The 22,099-nt window shown below is 40.2% G+C and overlaps 1 protein-coding gene across 7 annotated transcripts in view; it reads left to right on the top strand.

Moving 5' to 3' along the window:
• Positions 1-18,461: 18,461 nt before the first annotated feature.
• Uxs1 (UDP-glucuronate decarboxylase 1) overlaps positions 18,462-22,099 on the top strand; it is an 80,879-nt gene continuing 77,241 nt past the window's right edge. For 5 of the 7 annotated variants that reach the window (NR_160751.1, NR_160749.1, NR_160750.1 and 2 more), the window contains exon 1: positions 18,462-18,686. Coding sequence is in view for 2 of the 7 variants with exons in the window: in NM_026430.4 (NP_080706.1) it covers positions 18,593-18,686 (94 nt within the window). In the remaining 5 variants the exon portion in view is untranslated. Of the gene's footprint in view, positions 18,687-19,716; positions 19,915-22,099 lie in introns of those variants that run through there. The other 2 variants (NM_001368288.1, NM_001368289.1) reach the window with 2 other exon arrangements.

Genomic DNA, 22,099 nt, shown 5'->3' with positions numbered 1-22,099 from the left:
TTGTTCATATGAGAAAAGTAAAGCTCTCAGAAGATGAATGGAGGAGTGACATGCCAGCATGAGAGGAGTCTACAGAAGAGCCTGAGTACCGCTGTTTGTGGTCCAGAGAGGAAGGGGCTATCAACATGAGAGATGAATAGCAGAGCTAGTTGGCACCCAACGGCTGCAGAAGCTCAGAGAAGAGACATAGGACCAAGGTAGATGTGAAAGGCAACCTGAGCAATGTAGGTGTTCCCTGAAAAGCTGTATGAGATCTGTACTGTGACTAGCTTAGGAACAGAAAAGCCCTCAGCAGTTTTGTGCTGTCTTTCTTGGTCTCACCTAAGGTGTAAACCACCCCTTTGTCTTGTATCCTGTCTGAATATGTCGCCCACTCATGTGTTGCTTCATCACTGTCTCTGTCTCAAATCTACTGTCACTGCAGCTCTGTGTTCAGATAATTCTTCATAGAAGATCATTGCTACCACAGTGCTTGTGTTTTCTGGCTACCTCTATCTTACTATGGAGTGGCATTGCCATCTCATACCATCACAGGAAGAACAGTGCGCGTAATATTTTAAGGGTAAAACAGCCAGTTTGTGTTACTTTTACTGTAGCATGCAGTTAAACATTGATGTTAACCTGTTATTGTGTTTAGTTTATAGGCTAAGTTTATCCACATTCATGTACAGAAATACAGTATGCATAAGGCTTGGTGCTATTCCACTGGAGACTTGTCATGTATTTCCCATGGATAAGGGTTTACTAGTACTACTGAAGGACAGCACGGTACAAAGATGCATACTTAACACTCTCACCAGACTTAATATATTTATACATACACACAGTCCAAAAGGAGAACATGGAAGCCATCATTTAACCAAAGCCTCCTTAGTAAATGTGTTTTCCATATATGTACAACTTTCAGCCAAGTAAAGCTTAAGTACCAAAATATTTTTAGTTAAAGCTGTTTTATATGGAAATATTTCTACAATGAGATAATCCCTATAAAGCATGGAACACAAGTCCTGGCACATAAAGTTCAATAAGTGTTAGTAATTTTTAATGTTAATTAAGTGTATTATGTAAGTGCCTGCCTTAGGAATCAGAGTAAACAGAGTATAATTACTTCTCTTGATGGCCCAAGGTCATCATAAATATTAATTACTTAATGAGGCTATGAGCACAAGGACATCTTGGAAGTTACCAGGAATTCTGGGGTTGCTGGCCCCTGCACAAAGCAGCTCCAATGTGAGGGATAGCTAATGGTGGGGCTGGCAGTCAGCTAACGACTACTCATTCTATCAAGCTCTCAGTTCTTATGGCTGTCAATGTGCCTACACTGGCTATTTCTCACCTCACAATTTCCTACCACTAAGCATCTTTGAACTGAGACATTAAGCCAATTAAATATTGGAAATACATACAAACAAGGACTGGTCTATTTAACCCACCTCAACCCATTTCCTGATTCTTCAGAAACCCTGAAGTTTCCAGAGTGAGGTCTGTGAGTCTATCCAGGTGCGATGCTGCCTACCTATAATAACAACAATCAAGAGGCTGTGGCAGGAGGATTGAAAGCTTGAGGCCATCCTGAGCTACATAGTGATACTCTGTCTCAAAAAATAAAATATAGGAACAGACAAGAGGCCCACTTGCCCTTGGAACTTTCCCATGCCTTCAGTTTGGATCCCAGGACATCCTAACTAAGAAGATCTCCCAAATCAAATGGGTAGTACCTTAGTTGGGGTTTCTACTGTCAGGAAGAGGCACCACGGACATAGCAACTCTTATAAAGAAAAATATTTAGTTAGGGATGGCTTACATTTCATAGGTTTGGCCCATTATCATCATGGTAGGAAGCACGGTGGCATGCAGGCAGACATGGCGCTGGAGAGGTAGCTGAGATTTCTACATCTGGATTAGCAGGCATCAAGAAGAGAAAGAGAGCAACTAGGCCTGGCTTGAGCATCTGAAATCTCAAAGCCCACACCACAGAGACAAACTTCCTCCAAAAAGGCCACACCCCCCTAATAGCCTATGGGGGCTGTTTTCATTCAGACTGTCACAGGTAGGAAGAAACTGCACAGCTTAAAATATGTGTTGATTGTTAGCCAACTGTCCTGGTAGTGGAGGTAGGTGCAGCCTGGAACATGTGCAGACTGAATGTTTCTGGGCAGGTATGACTTCAAGACTAGAAATACTTTCTTAAGTAAATAGTTTGCTCAAATGTCCACATGTCTTTTCCTTTGTCCCTATCCTTTAGAATGCAGAGTTGACATTTAATCAAGATTCTAGAGAAATTAAAGCCCCCTACTTCAGTGCTGGACTTGTGGTAGATGCTTGCCTAGCCTATCCTTTTCTCTTATTCTTCCAGCCACATCCTTTAAATCTCAGCTTCTGAGAGAAGACTTATGCATTTGATTCTTCTGACATCACACGGGTGCAGGCAGGAAGGAGGAAGGGCCGTGGTGGCTGCCAGTGGAGAACAGGCCCATTATCGACAGTAGGAGTGTCATGGGGCCTGGTCATTTCTGTTCCTCCTGAGAATGTTATTTTAAAGAAAAGTCTTCCTCATGACTGAAGGAGATTTTCACACGTAAGACATAGACCAGCAGCCGGTGTATCAGTGACATGTCATGCTGTCACTCTACACATAGGTTCACAGATTGTTCACAGATTGTGGATGTGGTAGAAGAGACTGTTGGTGGGTGGTAGGTGTGAGAGAATTGCAGTCTCTTGTTTCCACCAGAGTCCCTATTTCTATTTTTCTTCCCCAGTACTGAATGACTCATTCCCACTATTTCATTTCCTCTTTGTTAAAGTTTATGTTTTTTCCTGTTGAACTTGTCTAATAGGGTGCAGCACTCCTAGAGAAGTCTATTTTCTAGTGTCACCTTGTGTCCAGAACATCTTAAGTAGGACACAAGTGGAAGATAGTGCTGAGGATAACCTGTGGTGGCTTCTACTTAACCGATTTCATATGAGATAATGATGAAAGACTAACTCTGAGAAAGGCGCTATACTGTGTACAGCAAATTTCCTTTAAACATATGTTCATGTGTGATGCTTATTTTATTTGAAAAATTTTATAATAGTTTTAAAAATAATTTTAAATTAATTTAATAGTTATGTTACATATTATATATAAATAAAATTTTAAAATAAAAAATTTAAAGTAAAAATTAAATTTAAAAACTTTTCATGGTCTTTAATTTTAAAAAGAAAAATTGTTTCCAGGTGATTGAATCTTTGAAGCACATTTTCAATAGCTTAGTCTCAATGTGATCAGTACTCTAGCTGAAGGACAGACTGTGCAAAGTTGCCCAACTACATGTATTTTACATGACTGTCCACCCACACAAAAGGGAATATTCTGATCTACAGTTCAGGTGCTAATTAAAGCATCTAGGTAGAGCCTTTTGCCATCTCAAATAAATTTCACCTACCTTCTTAGGGAGGCGAGATGAGCATTCTTATCCCTCTTTTGGGCCAGGCCTATGTACTTTTATTCTCAATACAATTTCCCAGTATCACTATATCCATAATTTAGTTAATGTACTTACATTTAATTTTCTGATAATGAACAAAATTAGAGTAGATCAAGATGACTAGATGGAAGAAATATGCATTGCACTTGACAACAGTTTTCAAAAGCGGACTCTGTAAACTGTGAATGTGTGCATCTGAAAGATGCTCTCTTAATTTGCTGTTACAAAATTAATTGCTGGGCACACTCCAGAGAACTAAATTTTTTTAATTTAATGTTTGCTAGTACAAATTTCATGAAATAACAAATTGAAAAGGTGGTTTTCTTATATAATGGGCTCCCTGTGAGCTAGATGGTCAAGAAGTAATACTGAGCAGCCACAACAAGGTAGTTGAGTTAAACTACACTCAATGCAATGTTTCATTTCCTCTTTGTTAAAGTTTATGTTTTTTCCTGTTGAAGTTGTCTAATAGGGTGCAGCCTTCCTAGAGAAGTCTATTTTCTAGTGTCACCTTGTGTCCAGAACATCTTAAGCAGGACACAAGTGGAAGATAGTGCTGAGGATAACCCATGGTGTAGTAAAAAATTGTGTAGCAATAGCATAGAACCCAGACATATCCTCCTCACATTGTAAATCAGCTTAGACATTTTACAATACTCAATATAATGTTGATTCTAAGAAAACACATTGAATTATTAGGAAATCGTGGTCTCTGCATGGACATTAAAGACCAGAATTCAATACCTGTTCATCAGACATTACCAAGGAGAAATGGTGCAAAACCTCAGAGACAATCACAGTTCATGCTTTGCATGATGTAGAACACAGGAGGGAAAGCTTTAAGGAAAACCTGCAGGGGGGCTGGTGAGATGGCTTAGTGGGTAAGAGCACCCGACTGCTCTTCCAAAGGTCAGGAGTTCAAATCCCAGCAACCACATGGTGGCTCACAACCATCCGTAATGAGATCTGACTCCCTCTTCTGGAGTGTCTGAGGACAGCTACAGTGTACTTACATATAATAAATAAATAAATAAATCTTTAAAAAAAAAAAAACCTGCAGGACTTCCCTGCCCATCACTAACATAGCCAAAGGCACTCTGGTCATTGTGTGTTCTTCCTATGAGCCTTCCAAATTCTAAAGAAATTTGAACGTAAACATTTCAAAAATTAATAGTCACATAACAGTGATCTTTCTGAAACTGCTTCAGTGTGTCAACAGCAGATCCCATGTTCTGATGCTTTTTGGACATGGAGGATGCTCTAGAAAGACTGCCATGTGAATCTTAAAGATACTCATCTCTACCCTACCCAATGTGTCTGTGTTTAAATAAAATAAACACTATCTGAAGTTAGAAGAAAGCACCTTGGAACCCTCTCTTACACCTCATAACACAATGGGTTTGGTCCTCTTTGGCCAAGGATCATTAAATCTGTTAGAGCATCTCCTGGAGTCCTTGTCTGACTTGAGAGGGCCTTTATTGTGCTTTAAGTTCTAGTCCCTCCTGGTCATTTTGTTGCCTCTTTTTTGTCTCAAGTGAAACAGAGTGCTTTAGAATGAATGCCTAGGCTTACTCCATATCCCTGTAGTAATAGCCTTCCAGGAGCTAACAAAAGTGGAGACATGGCTGTACTCTCTGAGTCTACTCCTCAATATTGTCATCACCTTAGCAGTTTCCCAAAGACTAGACAGTTCAGGGTTCCACATCCATGGATTCAGTTTGAAAAACCTGGGCATGATATATACACCTATAATTTCAGCCTTCAAGAGATAGAGATAGGAGGATTTTCAATCCAAGACTACCCTGGGCTACATGTGAGATTCTATCTTAATACATCATTGCTCTCATGGGAAAAAAAAAAGAAACGGAAGGGAAAAGGAAATATAGAAGGATATATATGAGGAAAAGTGGAAGGAGAGAAGAGGAGAAGGAAGAAGAGACTATTTAAAAGATGTTATTTCTGTGCTACACATGCAGATTTCTATCTGCTTATCATGATTTCCTAATAATTCGACGTGTTTTCTTAGAGTCAACACTGATGTTGAATATTGTAAAACATCTAAGTTGATTTACAGTATAAGGAGGATGTGTTTGGGTTCTATGCTATTACTACACAATTTTACATAGGAGACCTTGCCATCCCTAGGTGTGATATTGATGAGTGGACCTGGAACCAAAGTCCCATTTATACAGAGAACGGACTGTATGTTGACTGTGTAACTACACCTTATGGAAAATGTCAAGGTGATAATATGAATCTAGGGAAAGATTCATTAATACAGATGAGTCTGGCCCATGTACGTCTCCCCCACACAGGGTCAGTGTTTGGGGAGGTGGCAAAGAGTCAAACAGTGATCACCAAGAGCCCTCCTATCTTGTCTCTTAACTAACCTGTTCTATGACAAGAGTTGTCCAGAGAAAAAAGAAGGCAAAATCCAGAGATAATAACCTTCAGTACTCTCTGATTTTTAACTTCTTTCTGAAGATATCTGTAGGGAGGCCACGTACAGGAAGTACATTAAATAGCATCTAACATAAAACTGACCAACCTCTCCCCTTCTGTGTACAGCAAGTACCGGTACTCACAGGCACAATAGTACTTTTCAAGGGAGAACACAGGAAGAAAGGTGGGATCCACTTCTGTTTGTCATAGGTCATCTGATGAAGCAAGGTTCCTTCTATTCAACGCAATAAAACATCTATTGCTGTATGCTAAAAATCAGAGCTTTTGTTCAGTGACTTCAATACCTGCCCAGTAACTTGAGTTTAGATATGATCATGAGTAGAATCCCCACGATGTCACAAATGGCTTCATAAGGATAAGTAGAGAAACCTCATTACCACATTTGCTCTGTTTCACTAGGTGATGCCCTCATCATGTTATGATGTAGCAAGAGGGCCCTTATCAGATACTGTGTTCTTGAAACTCCCAGTCTCCACAGTCCTGAGCCAAACAAATCTATTTTCTTTAAAAGAAAAATTAACCGAGCTGTGGCATGTGGTTATAATTACAGAAAAATAACTAAGATAGTATCTTTTGCTTTGATTTCTAGTCAACTTGAGTATAGAAACTTTGAGGGATATAAATACAGATTTAAAGAATTTATTTAGGGCCAGTGAAATGTCTTAGTGGGTTGATGATCTGAGTTTTAGTTCCAGAATAGATGTGGTGGAAGGAGAAAACCTACTTCTGAATGTTTTCCTCTTGTCTCTGCATGTGCACTGTTCTCGCATGTGTGCAAGTAGGTACATCCACTTACACAAGTAAATAAATATTTTAAAGTTATTATGCATAAAGTTTATTATGCAATGTTTAACTCAACAATATTAATAAACGTAGTTATTGATTTAGCTACACTGTATCATAAAGCACATGCAATACTGTATTCATTCAATAACATTAATTTTTCTACTTTTGTTTCCAGTTTCATATTAAGTTTTCATGTGAGTATTGGCTATAGGTATTTTTATAATTCCTACTGTCAATGTTGAGCCTCTTACAAGCATTTTACAGTACATGACTTTTGGTTTTGGCCTATTCAAGGCTGTGGCCATGCCAACTGGAAAACAAGTTCAAACCACAAGCTTCCATTGACTGGAAAATGAGCTCAAATCATAAGCTTCAACCTTATGATTGACTAAGAAAGATGATTCTCTCTCTCTCTATCTATCTATCTATCTATCTATCTATCTATCTATCTATCTATCTATCTATCTTTCTCTCTCTGTGTGTGTATGTGTATCTGTAAACCTCAAAAGTGCATGTTGAGACCAGAAGACAACTTGAGGAAGTTAGTTCTCTTTCCAGTGTCCCAGGAATTGAACTCGGGTCATTAGAATTGGTGGCAAGTGGCTTTAGCTTGAACCACCTTGCTGTCCCTGAGTAAACACTTTATTGTACCAGGATTTTCCTTTTTCCAAGACAGGATTTTACTGTGTAACCTTGATTTCCTGGAACTTGTTTTGTAGAGCATGGTGGCCTTGAACTCAGAGAGGTCCACCTGCCTCTGCTTCTGGAGTACTGGGATTAAAGACATGAGCCATCACCACCTGGTTACAACAGGACTCTTAATTATTAATTATTTTGCTTACTTTAAAGTCAAAACATGACTCAATTGCAAATACTTACTTGATAATGACATGCATTTTATCACTAGAATATATTTTATGCAGATAGGTACTATAAAATGCTGACATAAATCCATGAGCCTATGACTTTAATGGGATTAACCATTTCTTAGGGAACACTCACTGTAACCCATCAGAGTCTTTTCTTGAAATATGTTAACCATTTCTAAACTAAAACTCTTAGTTGTTAGTATTAAAAAGAATTTGAAAGCTATAAGTCTCCTTTTCCCTTGCCTTGAAGTCTGATGAAAACAGTCATCATTAGAACTTCAGTTCAAAAAAAATGTATCCACTACAACTTTCATGGAAGTACAAACATCTTTTCTTCTTTTAAACATGGCAGCATGAGACATGCACAAGCAGCTTGACAAACCATGTTTGGAATATTAGTTGTTATTGAATGGCTTCACAATTGTTTAAGTTTTGAAAGCAACTGTTGTTTTACCCTGTAATTTTAGGATAGATTCATTAAGAAGTATTATCAAGGGATGGAGAGATAGCTTAGGAGTTAGGAGACCTCTTCCAGAGGTCCTGAGTTCAATTCCCAGAAACCACATGGTGGCTCACAACCATCTGTAATGGGATCCGATGCTCTCTTCTGGTGTGTCTGAAGACAGTGTACAGTGTACTCACATACATAAAATGAATAAATACATCTTTAAAAATGTTCTTTATAAAAAAAGAAACATCAAACCAGTTTAAAAGATAATTCTCAAAGCTATTTGGTATCTAATAATGGACTTAGTGAAGTTCTTCTTGTTTAGAAACACTGTACCTCTGAACTTTAAAAGAAAAAAAAAAACTGCACTAAAACTTTGCCATTGGTAAGCCACTGAGCTGATTGCAGCAGGGCAGGGTAGAATATAATGGGGCTGAATGGAATTCTCCCTCTGCCCTCTGAAGGTTTGCTGGAATAAAATGTCTAAGATAAATTAAATGGGAGAAAAGTATGTAAATGCGTTACTGTCCTTAAGTACAGCCCAACATAATTCAGAAGCTTTTGGGCCCTACTCTCTCTAGGGGAAGTGAAGTACAGAAAATGTCAGAAAACAGCATGTTGGGTTTTTCTCTTGTTGTTGGGCTTTTTTGTTTTGTTTTGTTTTTATTGTTAACCTTACACAAGTGAGGCTCATCTTCATAGAGGACTTCTTAATTGAGAAAAGGCCTCCATCAGACTGGCCTGTGGGCAAATCTGTTGGGCATTTTCTTGATTAATTATTGATGTGAGAAAGCCCAATGGAATGTGGACAATGTGATCCCTGGGTAGGTAGTCCTTAGTCATATGAAAAAAACAAGCTGAGCCAACCATGGGGAGCAAGCAAGAAAACAGCATTCTTCCATGGTCTCTGCTGTAACTCCTTCTTCCCGGTTCCTGTTTGCCAGGGTTACTGCCCTGATTTCCCTTCATGTTAGACTATAAGTTGTGAGAGGGAATAAATAAAACCATCAAGTTGGTTTTGATCATGACATTCACCACATCATAGAAAACAAATTAGGACAAACAGTAAAACTCATTTAGGGAAAGTCATAGGCTTGAAGAATATACAATAGTTTGGGATAACATGTATTAGTTCTGCAAATATGGTGGGCAATATTGTGTCCAGTCTTTGAGCACATCCCACCTAAGGGTTGGCTCCATTACTACATCAGATGCAAATCTGACAGAAGGCTGAGGACAGAAAGAGGGACACCTGTTGCACTGTGCATGTTTTCTAGCTTTTAATTGCTAAATCTCAACATGTATCTTTTAAAAATAGCATCTGTTGTTTATGATAGTCCTTACCAGGTAATGTGATACAATTTTAAAACAGGTATTTGGGTTGTTTGTTTGTTTTTTGTTTTTTTTTTTTGAGACAGGGTTTCTCTGTGTAGCCTTGGCTGTCCTGGAACTCACTTTGTAGACCAGGCTGAACTTGAACTCAGAAATCCGCCTGCCTCCCGAGTGCTGGGATTAAAGGTGTGCGCCACCACGCCCGGCTAAAACAGGTATTCTTTTCTTCACTAAGAGAAGCAGTTCTGGAGCTGGAGAGATGACTCAGTGGTTAAGAGCACAGACTAAGAGGAGCAAGGCCTGGTTCCCAACACCCATATTGGAAGGTTCACAACTGCTTCTAACTCCAGCTCCAGGGGATCAGACACTTCTAGTCTCTGAGGGTGCCCCCACACTCCCACGCACATACTAAAAATAAATAAATAATTAAAAAAAGAAAAAGCAGTTGTCAGCCTGCCTTACTATTTCATTTTATATGATTTTTTGTTTTTAAAAATAGATAAAAAGGTGGGTTGAATATTAGCAAAGTTCAGAGTTAGCAAGACCAGGTGAAAGGGATGTCATTGAAGTCAACCTGAAATGCTAATTGCTAGAGTTGTCCTAGTCTCAAGCTGTCGTTATTCCTAATGATGTGAATTCTGAATGATGTGAAGTGTACACAATGTATTTACTGTTGTCATCTACCCTGCATAGGCTCTCTAATAACACTAACACCAATGTGGGAGACAGTAACTAATGTCTGTTTATTTAGTGTCCATTCGGTGACAGCGCCTGCACAGTTTTACATATTCTACCCCTAATTTTATAGAAATCCTGAAAGGTATGTGCTGTTTAGTCAGTTTTACAGATTTAGGTTCGAGGATGCTGTCTAGCACTCCATTGGTCTGGGGCTCAGAGCTGGAATCGGAGCCACTCAATAGTGATTGCTAAGTGTTGTGTTGTTTACTGCTTATCCTGTCTTGAGGTGGCTCACCATTCTAGGAGTAATAAACTGATGTTTGTTACATGAAACGTTAGTCTAAATATCTAAAGAAGCACTGAGCATATTTTCTTATGCCAGCATGAATTTAAACATCTCTCCACAGCCAAAGATGACACAAACTTTAGTGAAGGAAAAAAAAAATCTTTGCATGTTGCAGGCCACCACCAGTGTAGTCAGGAGTTTCACACACTCTAGCCTCAGCGACATACCTAAAAAAAAAAAAAAAAAAAAAAAAAAGACATTTGAGGACAAATGAAGCATCTAATGCTAGACTTCTTGTGAAAGTACACGTGGTTAATCAACCCAAACAGATAGACATAAAATTCTACTCTGTAGAGTTATATTAAGGAAAGTAAACTAATTAAGTACTGCCTGGGAGTTAGTGCTGTAAGCTAAGTGGTGCCTGGGAGTTAGTGCTGTAAACTAAGTACTGCCTGGGAGTTAGTGTGGTGCAGAGCACTCAGGCTTCACTAGGATTCTGCCTTCTCAGCACTTCGGAGCCATCAGTTGCCTCCATTGCATTAACTCACTCAAAGGAGTGTCCTTTGAGATTTCAACAGATACCTTAGAAAGACCTTGGTAGACATGTTAATGTTACTTTATTTTTAAGATACATTTATGTAAATGCAGTGAAACAGTTAGGAAATTGACCAAAGTAGATTAACATTGCTGTTACTGAGTGGCAGCTATACAGGGCCCAGCCTTCCCTATCACTTTATGGTGAGAGAAGACCTTTTATTTATTATTCTTGTAAAATATATGTAATATTAAAGCTATCATTTTTATTTTTTTAATAATCTTATTTTTTTAATAAGTTGATAGTTGAGTGGCATTAAGTACATTCACAGTATTGTGGGATTTTAATTCCCACCCATCACCAGAATTCGTTTACCATTTCAAACTGAAATTCTATACTCAATAAATACTAACTCTTCACTTTTCCCTCTCATAGCCCTTGGCAACCACCATGCTACTTTCCATTGCTACCAATTTGATGTCTCTAGGCTCCTTGTACAAATAAAACCATATAATATTTGTCTCTTGGCAATTGGGTTCTTTTGTGTAAAATCTTTGGGGCATCTATGTTCTGGCATGTGCCACAGCTTTTAGTCTGAATCATTTTCCATTTGTATACAGTGTGTGCTCATGTATGCTTGTATGCATCTCTCGACCAAATGCTGACCTTGGGTATTGTCCCTCAGGTAATATCCACCTTGTTTTTGAAGCCAAGTCTCTCACTTGAGATCAATAATTTAGGCTAGGCTGTCTTGACAATGAATTCCAGGGCTCCACCTGTCTCCACCTCACCAGAGTTGGTATTACTGGCAGAACATCATATACCTGACTGGTGTTTTGGAGTTTTGTCATGTGTGTGTGTGATTGTGTGTGATTTTGTGTGTGTGTGTGTGTGATTGTGTGCTTCTAAAAACATCTTGGATCTATATAGTAAAGTTTTCAAACATGCTTTAATAAATATTTATTCTACAGAATAATGGGCTTTATTATAGTGTTTTCATGAATGTATGTAATGTATTTTGACAATATTCCCCAACCCCCTTAATTTCTCTTGGGGTTGCATTGAATTTATAGATTGATTTTGGATGTGTGGCCATCCCATGAGCATGCAAGTTCTTTACATATTCTTGTGTCTTGTTTAATTTCTTCAGTATTTAAAGTTTTGATTATAGAGGTCTTTTACTTCCTTGGTCAGGTTTAATTCAAGAGGTTTTTTTTTTGCTTGGATTTTTAAAAAAGTGTTATGAATGGGATTATTTCTCTAATTTTTTTCTAAGTATATTTTTCATTGTTTTATAAGAAGGCTACCGACTTTTATATGTAATTTTTGTGTTCTGCCATTTTTTTGAAAGTATTTATCCATTCTTTAGGTTTCCTGGTGGAGTATTTATTTATTTATTTATTTTTGTTTTTCAAGACAGGGTTTCTTTGTGTAGCCCTGGCTGTCCTGGAACTCACTCTGTAGACCAGGCTGACCTCAAACTCAGAAATCCGCCTGCCTCTCCCTCCCAGGTGCTGGGATTAAAGTCATACGCCGGCTCCCCTGGTGGAGTCTTTAGAGTCTTTGATGTATAGAATTATATTATCTGCAAATAGAGATACTTTGACTTCTTCCTTTCTGTATTATATTTCTTTTATTTGCTTTATATTATTCTAGCTAAGATTTTCAGTACCATCTTGAATAAGAGTCGGGAAAGTGGAAATTCTTGTTTTCTCAATTTAATATAATGTCAGTTATAGGCTTGCCATATATATTATTATGGTGAGATATGTTTCTTGTCTTATTTATTATTATGGTGAGATATTTTTCTTGTATTCTGAGTTTCTTGCCTTATATATTATTATGGTGAGATATGTTTCTTATATTCTGAGTTTCTTTGGGGTGTTTGACATGATTGATGTTGGTTTTGTCAAAAGCCTTCCATGTTTATCAAGATGCCATATGATTTTTATTCTATCAAAACCAAGAGATTATTTGTGAAATTTATAAAATTTATTGATTGACGTATCGAACCAGCATTACATCTCTAGAATAAACCAGCTTGATCATGGTGAGTGATTTTTTTTGATATATTATTGAATTGAGTTTTCTATAGAAATTTTGCATATATATATGTATTGGAGATTGGTCAGTAGTTTTTTATTTTGTTTTTCATCTGGTATTAGTATCAGGCTAGTACTAGCTTCATAAAGAGTTTGGTAAGATACCCTTGCTTTGCTTTTTAATAGAATAATTTGAGAAGCATTTGTATTAGTATTTCATTGAAGGTCTGGTAATTTTTTTAATTGGTAGATATTTGATTACTGCTTCACTTTTATTGCTTTCAACGAAGCTGCTCTTTTTTTTATATCTTTATGATTTACTTTTGGTAGGTCATATATATTTAGAAATCTATGTATTTTACTTTAAGGTTTTCCAATTCATTGGAATATATGATTTTTAAGGTAACACCTAATAATTTTCTGAATTTCACTAATGTGTTTAGTAATAACTCTCCTTACCCTCCAGTTTATTTATTTGGAGTCTTTTCACCTTGATGTTTTTGTATTTAACTGTTTTGAGAATTTTGTATGTGAATACTGTATTTATATCATTTCACCTCTCCCTTTCCCCACTCAAGCTCCTCACATTTCCTACCTCAAATTCATGCTCCCCGCCCCCCCCCCTCCTTTTGGTTTGTTTGACTAAAGTCTTGCCAATTTTCATCATCTTTTTACAGTACTGACTTCCTTTTTCACAGAATATTTGTATTGTTTTCCTGTTGGCATTCTTGTTTGCATGCAATCATTTCTGCCCTGATCTTGGCAATGTCTCCCATATATTTATTTGGAGTTTGGTGTATACTTTTTGCAGCATCATTAAGTTATTTCTTTGAGAAATCTATTTTTTTTCCTAATGTAGACACTTAGAGATACAAACCCTAGGGGCTATTTTTTATTGTAGCCTATAGATTTGGGGTTATTATTTTTTTTTCATTTTCATTTGATTCCAGTAGTATTTAAAATTTCTTCTTAGATTCTCCAAAGTCTCATTCACTTTTCATTGCTGTGTTGTTTAATCTTCATGAGTTTGTAAATGTCCTAAAGTTTCTCTTGCTGTTCATTGGTAGCCCTGTTCCATTGTGAAAAGATAGAACACAAAGGATTATTTCAATGTTCCTATGTTTGTTAAGGCTCACTCCATTTCCTAATCGATGCTCCATTTTAGAGAATGTTCTATGGACTGCTGATAAAAGTCTACAGTGTTTGGAAATAATATTCTGTACATGTCTTTTAAATCAGTTTGATCTATGATGTCTGTTAATGCAAATGTTTTTTAGGGTGGGGAATCTGTTAATTGGGGAATGTGGGGACACTGAAGCCACTCCACTACCGTGTGGGGTTAATCTGTGACTTTACATGTAAAAGTATGTGCTTTATAAAATTGTTTGCCCCTGTGTTTGAGACATACATGTTTCATGTGATCCTGTTAGACTGTTTTCTTAACTAGGATGAAGTGGCTTTTAGCACCTTTTCTCATTAGTGTTGGTTTGAGTCTACTTTGCCAGATAATAGAACAGGAACATCAGTTTCTTTTCTTGTTCCATTTGATTGAAATTTTTCTCCCGTCCTGTCTTTCATGGTGAGGTGTATTTCTCAGAGGCAACACATAGATAATTCTTGCTTTTTGATCCAACATATGTGTCTTTGAGGAATTGACACTACTAATATTCAGAGTTTTAATTCAAAGGTGTGTACTGATTCTTGTTACTGTGTAGTGGTTTTATTTGTCCTTCCTTTCTTTTACTCTAGCATAGTTTTTTGTTTGTTTCTTTCCTTTCTTTAAGACAGGGTCTCACAATGCCGCCCTGGCTAGCCTGGATCTTGCTATGAAGACCACCAGGCTACCCTTGAAGTCACAGAGATCCTCCTACCTCTGAATTAAAGGTGTGACTTCCACCTTTTTTATGTGGCCCTCTGGATGAGTTTGCTTTTGCCTTTAGTCTGAAAGATGCCTCCAAGTACCTTCTTTAGAGTGGTCATAAATTCCCGTAGTCTGTTTTAGCATGGAAAGCTTTTGTTTTTCCTTCAGCTGTGACAGCTTTACTGGATACAGTATTGATGTCTGGCTTGGAGATGTTCTCTTCCAGAACACCACTCCAAGTCCTTCTGGCTTTTTAAGGATCCTTGACTAATCTGCTGTTCTTCTGATATGCTCTCCTTGATATGACCATATATATGACTTGATGTTTCTTTCTTCCTGCTTCAATACAATTTCTCTGTTCTGCATATTTAGTGTTCTCGTTATACTATGATAGAAGAGCTGTCTTTTGGTTTCTGTTTGGTGTTCTGAAGAACCTGTCCTGTATCTGGACTGGCATCTCTTGTACTGGACAAGTTATGATGCTTTTGAAAGTGGTTTCATTCTTCATTGAAACAGTTGATGAACGACTTCCTGGATAGACCATCTTAATTCACACACCATTTCTTAAATGAATGTAACCTGTTCCCTGCAGGTTGAGAATGTGACAGTCACTCAAGTCAAATAGCTTTGACCATAACAGGAAATCTGTATCCAAACAATCATACCTACAATTCATTCCTTGGCGCAGCAGAACTGTCAACTCTTAGCTTAGCTTAGCTACTATGGAGGTAAAATCCTTTGCTGACGAGAGGGACACTGAAGTACAGCCTGAATACAGTGAGCTCCAATAACTAAAAATTGTTCTTATTTTGGGTTTGTACCATAGTAAGAGCCAAGATTTTAAAGCTCTACTAAAAACAAAACAAACAAAAAGACTTTATCTATGTTCATTTAATAACACGTCCATCATTTTTATGATTGGTATAAAATACATATTGTGTTGACTATAATAAAAATTAGTCAATTAAGAAAAGAAAGAAGGTGGTTTCTATGCCTTTAAAATCAGATTTTTCTATTTCTTTTATGTGTCTAAGTCATGGACTTTGGCATGGGTTGCTGGCACAGTTCAACAAGTTAGAATGGAAAGTGTGCTCTTCCCCTCTTTTCCCTGAGAATTTCCCCAGCTTAGGAGGCCAACACAGATGCCTCTCCTACAGTTGAGCTCTCAGTGGCCACTTCCTTTCAGCATTTTGATCATTTGGAAGACTCTGTGGTTACTGCACCATGGCCAGGATGCCTGCTGCTTTTGTCCCTACAAGGGTTCTTGGATTGAAGTAAGGGCCTTGGGCTTGTACAAGAGACACTTTTACTGCCTGAGTTCTCTCTCTGACCCGTCCATTGTGTACTTATGTTGCATTTTTTCAATGCTTGAGGACCATGTAGGGAATGCTACCTTATCTTAGTATTATTTATATATGCTATTGAAAAGATGCTGTTTGACGTTCCCCATTTTCATTGCAAATTTTCCGCAGGCCAACGTTGATTCAGGAATAGCTTCTTTTAGCATGTGAATGAAGTAAGACCTTGTGCTTTCTAGAGCTGCTGTCTCGCTGAATTACTCTGCTTCTGCTGAGTCCTGCATATTAAACTGGGTCCTCTGTGCTTTAATATGAACAAATTGATATCCTTGCATGGAGTCTTCTGCTTTTATCTCCCTCCAGACTCTATGTTTCATTCTGCTGAGATGTTTTAGTTATTTCCCACTGACATTAAGCAACGCCCCCCCCCCATCCACAAACACACACACACACACACACACACACACACAACCCAGCTGGATCTGCACACCACCTTCTAAAGCAGATTCTGCCACCACATCATTAACTCTTCCTTTGCCTTATGCTGGTCACCTGCAAGCACAGGAAGTATGATAGTAAAGTACCTACTCTTGTATGTGTCCACATACATGTTGTCTTTCAAAATTATCACCTTAAAATGAACAATCTGCTGTTCTTCCCACATGCTCTCTTTTATATATGACTTGATGTTTCTTACTATGTTATAAGCTGTATAGTTGTATGGTGATTCCCTCCCTCCATTTGACTCAGTTCAGTACCATCTCCTTCCCCTGTCTATGCCCTTGACTATGTGTCTTTGTCAATGGAGACAAACAGGGAAGAACATGAGGAGAGAGACTATTTTATGGAGGTTTTTCATGTTTCAGCAGCTTGCTTCTTTGGAGCTCTCGTAGTAATTATAATCCAGTTGCACTCCAGAAAACCCCATCAGAGCAGATATACCTACCCAGCTCCACAGCCCCTAGTGCACAGGGAATATCATTCAACTCCATTTCCTTTCCTGGATGCACTTAAGATATACACCATAGATCTGTACAATGTTACAGACAAAAGGGTATGCATTTATTATGACAATTTCCTGACAGATGGATGGAAGGTATCTTAAGGAAAGAGGACTTTTCTGATTCTATCAAATACCCTAAGGCCTAGCAGAACATGTGTTTCTGAAGACTCTTTGTATGCATTCCCTTAGGATATAGCTTGACAGGTACAATACAGTACTGGGTGATACAGTCCAAAATCAACTGATTAATTCACCATTTCCTATCACTATTGCTCAAAGCAAAGTTTTATGGGTCACTTTTAGGAACCTCTGTGTTCTACACTATTAATGTAGTTACTTTTGACAAGAGTCTGCCTATTTGATAGGATGTGGAGCTTTTGCTCTAAATTGTCCTTTCAATGGATAGTTTTTAGTTCTTAAAACTCACCAGAAAATTCCTGAATTGGAAATGACTTACAGATGGAGACATGAAAATCCAGAGTCACAGTCTCCGGTCTATGTTCTTCCCTCCTTAACCATGCAGACATCCCAACATTACAGTACACTCATACAATCTGAAGATGGCAACCCTTTCTTCATAGGTCTTCAAGCAGCCCTCATGTTTCTATCTTTTATCAGGGTTGTTATGAATGTGAAACTGTCTGCCAACACTGAGTCTCATTAATATTCAAACATCTGAGAGGAAAAGTACCTCAGATCTCATTGTGCTATGCTTAAGGAGAAGACATAACCAGAGCATTCTGTCTCGCTTTTGGTAACTATGATCAGGCAAAGTGTCTGTTGTTCTGAAATTATTCCCATACACTTTGTACCAGAAATGATCCCTGCTCATTTCTGCTGTTCCCACTGCAGTGTGGTTTGTCCTAAATTCCAACGATTAACAACCTCTTCATGATAATATACCCTTCATCTTTAAAATAAAGAAAATGAAGAGAAGTGTTGTCGATTCACCGGCGCGTTTGGGATTTATCACTTTCCTGCCTTGCAAAAAGAACAGCTAAGAAGGCAACTTACTAGCCCCGCACTCATAGAAACTCAACTGTTCACTGTCAAGACACACCAATTACAGCAAACCAGTTCTTCATCTCCAACAGCGCGAGGCCACAGCCCAGCCGGCCGTGTAGGACTAAGAACGCGCAAGCGCCCTGCAAGTTGCAGGCGAACTTCCGAGATCCGCGCCAAACGTCGAACGCTACCCCAGCAGCGAAAAGGGGGCAAGCACACTGGGCTGCGCATGCGCGCTCCGAGCCACCCACTGTGCCCACCCATCCCTGGTTGATTGACACCATCCTGAAAACTCAGGGATTACACTGCGCTTGCGGGGAAAAGGAGGATGAGGGCGGGGCACGGCTGTGGGCGGAGCCGGAGGCCGGGACCCAGCCGCGCGAGCGCAGTGGTTTAGCCGGCAGGAAGCCGGGCGCGCGGGGGTGGGGCTGGTGCACGGGGGCGGGGCTCGGGCCGCCGCGCATTGTGCTGCGGCTGGCCGGCGCGGCAGGCCCCGGACCCGAGCGGTTCCCGGGCATGGTGAGCAAGGGGCTGTTGCGCCTTGTCTCTTCAGTCAACCGCAGGAGGATGAAGCTTCTGCTCGGCATCGCGCTGTTCGCCTACGCCGCCTGTGAGTGCGTGCGCGGTGGGCGGGAGCCCATTCATTCCCGCGCGGCGGGGAGCGGGCGCTGCGGCCGAGCAGCAGGCTGTTCAGGGCCGGGGACCGGTTCACAGCTTCCACGAGGCTGAACTTGTGCTGTGGAGCCGCTGGCCGCTTTGCTTGCTGCCCGCTTCCGCGTAGGCCCGGCGTCGGACCGGTGGCCGGTGTTGGGGCCTTTGCCCGGGACGCGGTGGACACGTTCCCCGAGCTGTAGACACTGCGGACTCGGCCAACCTCGCAGCGCCCGCCAGCTCGTACTGACCCGAACCGCTGTGCTGTGCTGTCCACAGCACCCAGGGTTAGGGTTAGGGTGAACCTGGAGAGTGCGGCGCGGGGACATCCTTGGGGACGGTGCTGGTTAAGTAGGATAAAAATATTATAGCTATTGGCAGGGTCCCTGCTCCGACTGTTTGCTCCGCAGGAAAATTACTCAGCAGCTGAGTGTTGCCATTCTCCGTGGATGCCCTGTGTGGCCATGCTCTGATATCCTGTCTCACACTCCCCGCTCCCCACTCTCCTCCCGCGCCACCAGGTACTCCTCCAGCGTGTCGCGGAAGGAGGCACAGCATAGGGGGCAGGCGGGGCGGGTGTCAATTGGATCCTTAGCCTGTTTATCTTGAGGGGCCCTCAGCTTCTCAGAGAAGGCAAAGTCTAGTTTTTTGGTGTTTGTTTGTTTGTTTTTGCTCTGTGCAACTGGATATAACAGCTATTACTACTTTACCAAGTACCAAAATTGGGCTAAAAATAGCTCTCAGAGTGAGTGAGCTCCTTCTGAATCCTGGCCACCCAGGCAAACATACTCGAATGAAAACTGCTAAGTGATTGAGTTTCCAGGGTCTGATTCCCAGGTGAGTAGGTACTTTGGAACGTGGGTTCAACTGATGGGATGATGGTGTTAGTAGGATGCAGACTGGCTGCTACAGCTCAGCTGTTGCAAGAGGAGGAGGAGGAGGAGGAGGAGGAGGAGGAGGAGGAGGAGGAGGAGGAGGAGCAGGAGGAGGAGGAGCAGCAGCAGCAGCAGCAGCAGCAGCAGCAGCAGCAGCAGCCAGGAAGCTCTGGAAAGGCTTCTGGTTGCTAGGAGAAGTTTTAGATCTGGGTGGCTTGGTAGATTTGATTGGTTTCAGCAAGGAAGGAAGAATTAACTTCAAGTGTGGTCTGTATTGAAGAAGATGATTATTCAAGAAAAAGACCCCTTACAGCTGAGTAATTATTACTGTTTTATTAGTAATGCCTAAGTTAGCTGAGTGCTTAACTGTATGTATAGGTATGATCCTTATCCTGCCAGGGGTAATACAGGTAAATATGAATAGTAATAGTGTTTTATGGGTGAGAAAATTAAAAGCATGAGGGATTAGCACCTTTATCAATCTTAGAGGGCCAAGATTCATTCCAGCCCGAAAGGCAGTGATCTGGGTCTAGAAGTCAGGTCTCTGGATAGCAATTTCAGGGCTGATTTACTTAGGGAGGGATACCGAAGTGAGGCATAGGTGTTTAGAATTGATAATAGGGAATTTATGAAGCTATAGCAAGAGTTTTCATTTGACCATCATGTTTCTCTCAGTTGTTAACATTGTCAGTTGTAGACAGTGGTAACAGGGCACAGCATGAAGTGCAGAAACATCAGGGTTTTGCCTTGATGGTACAGAACATAGACCCAGTAGTTCAGCACACTCTTGAGTGCATCAGAGTCATCCAGTAGGGTTTTAAAACAGTTTGTTCTGTGTTCAGCGGTTCTGGGATGTGGCCTGATAATTTCCATTTTCAATAGCTTGGTTTATCGAGTAGTTTCTTGTTTGTCTTTTATTTATATTTGTTTCACTCTGTAGTCTGGGGTGGCTTCAGAGTCTCAGCAACCCAGAAGTCCTTCTGAGGGAGACAGCGCTTTGAGAACCATTTGCTTGGAAAGAGAAGGTCCTGAGTCCAGTACTCATGTCAAAAAAAGGTTAAGTTTACAAACTGATGTGGTGGGAGGGGATGGGTTAGAAATCAAGTGTGTTGGATTCCCTGAGAAGCCAGGATGTGAGCTGAGAATGAAGGATATGTAGGGGTTAACAGGAGAGAATGCTCCAGAAAGAGCAGCACTTGCGGAGGTCCTTTGGCACTGAAGATCAAATAGTAGTAGTCTAGTAATGCATGGAAGAGCAGTGTTCTGGGAGTGTCAGATCGCAGCACAACAATGATGCTACCCAGGCAGGCAAGGACTAGAGCAGGCAGCTCAGAGAATGGGTGTTGAGTATACTGTGAGGATTTAAAGGCTGGTTGGAGACAATATTAGTAATGAGAGGTAGCAGTAAGTCTGAGCTGCTTTGCCACGAAAATGTTACAGAGCTGCTGATTGGTCATAATAGGATGCTGGAAATGTAGTCTGGTGGCACCTGTGATTTCTCTTTAAATAAAATACCTTTTATTATTTGACAAATTCACATGTAAACAATGTTTCATATACACCCCAACTCACCCTTTCCTCTCCTCTAGATACCCCAAGCCCCTTCTTTTTTGTTGTTAGTAACCCACTGAGTTCATTCAATGCTGACCCATCTTGTTGACTTGATCTTGCGTAGGTAACTGCAGCTGCAGGGAGTTCATGGTTACAGTGGTTGTGTTGTTTCCTAAAGACAGTGTTTCACAGTGCTCCTCCCCACCCTTCAGCCCTTTGGTTGGCCTCCTGTTCTCTAATATATTGCCTGATGATAGAGACTTGTTTAGAGCTGAGCACTTGGAGGGACTGATTGTCTGCACAGTGACAGATCTTTTTTTTTTTTTTTTTTTTTAAGATTTATTTATATATGTGAGTACACTGTTGCACCTTTCAGGCACACCAGAAGAGGGCATCAGATCCCATTACAGATGGTTGTGAGCCACCATGTGGTTGCTGGGAATTGAACTCAGGACCCCTAGAAGAGCAGTCAGTGCTCTTAACTGCTGAGCCAGAGAGAAGCTACTCTGGCCAAGGTCGAGGGCAACACTAACCTGTGGGTCTGAGCATACATATTTAGAAGCAATTGGACAACGTGCTTTCTTAGCAGAGCAGTACCACACACAGTATTAGGAGCCTGCTTCTGAGCCATGGCCTTTTAACCAAGTTTATAGCACTAGGTCTGAATCCAGTCTTGTGGGGCAGGCTTCAAACCAATCCAGGGCAGTTGGGTTGCTCTCTATAAGTTTTGTGACCTTGCAACACTGACACATCTTACATGGAAGGTTGGTATTATAGCATGAGGGTTTCTTGCAAGGATACCATCTATGAGCCTGTGTAACACCCTTTGCCACTATGAAATGTAGTTAACAGGGAGGATGGTTTCGTTTTTGGTGTTTTTTTTTTTTTTTTTTTTTTTTTTTTTTGTGAGACAGGGTTTCTCTGTATAGCCCTGGCTGTCCTGGAA

This window comes from Mus musculus, chromosome 1 (genome assembly GCF_000001635.26).
Source record: "Mus musculus strain C57BL/6J chromosome 1, GRCm38.p6 C57BL/6J".
Lineage (NCBI taxonomy): Eukaryota > Metazoa > Chordata > Mammalia > Rodentia > Muridae > Mus > Mus musculus.
This window is presented reverse-complemented; position numbering and strand designations above follow the sequence as displayed.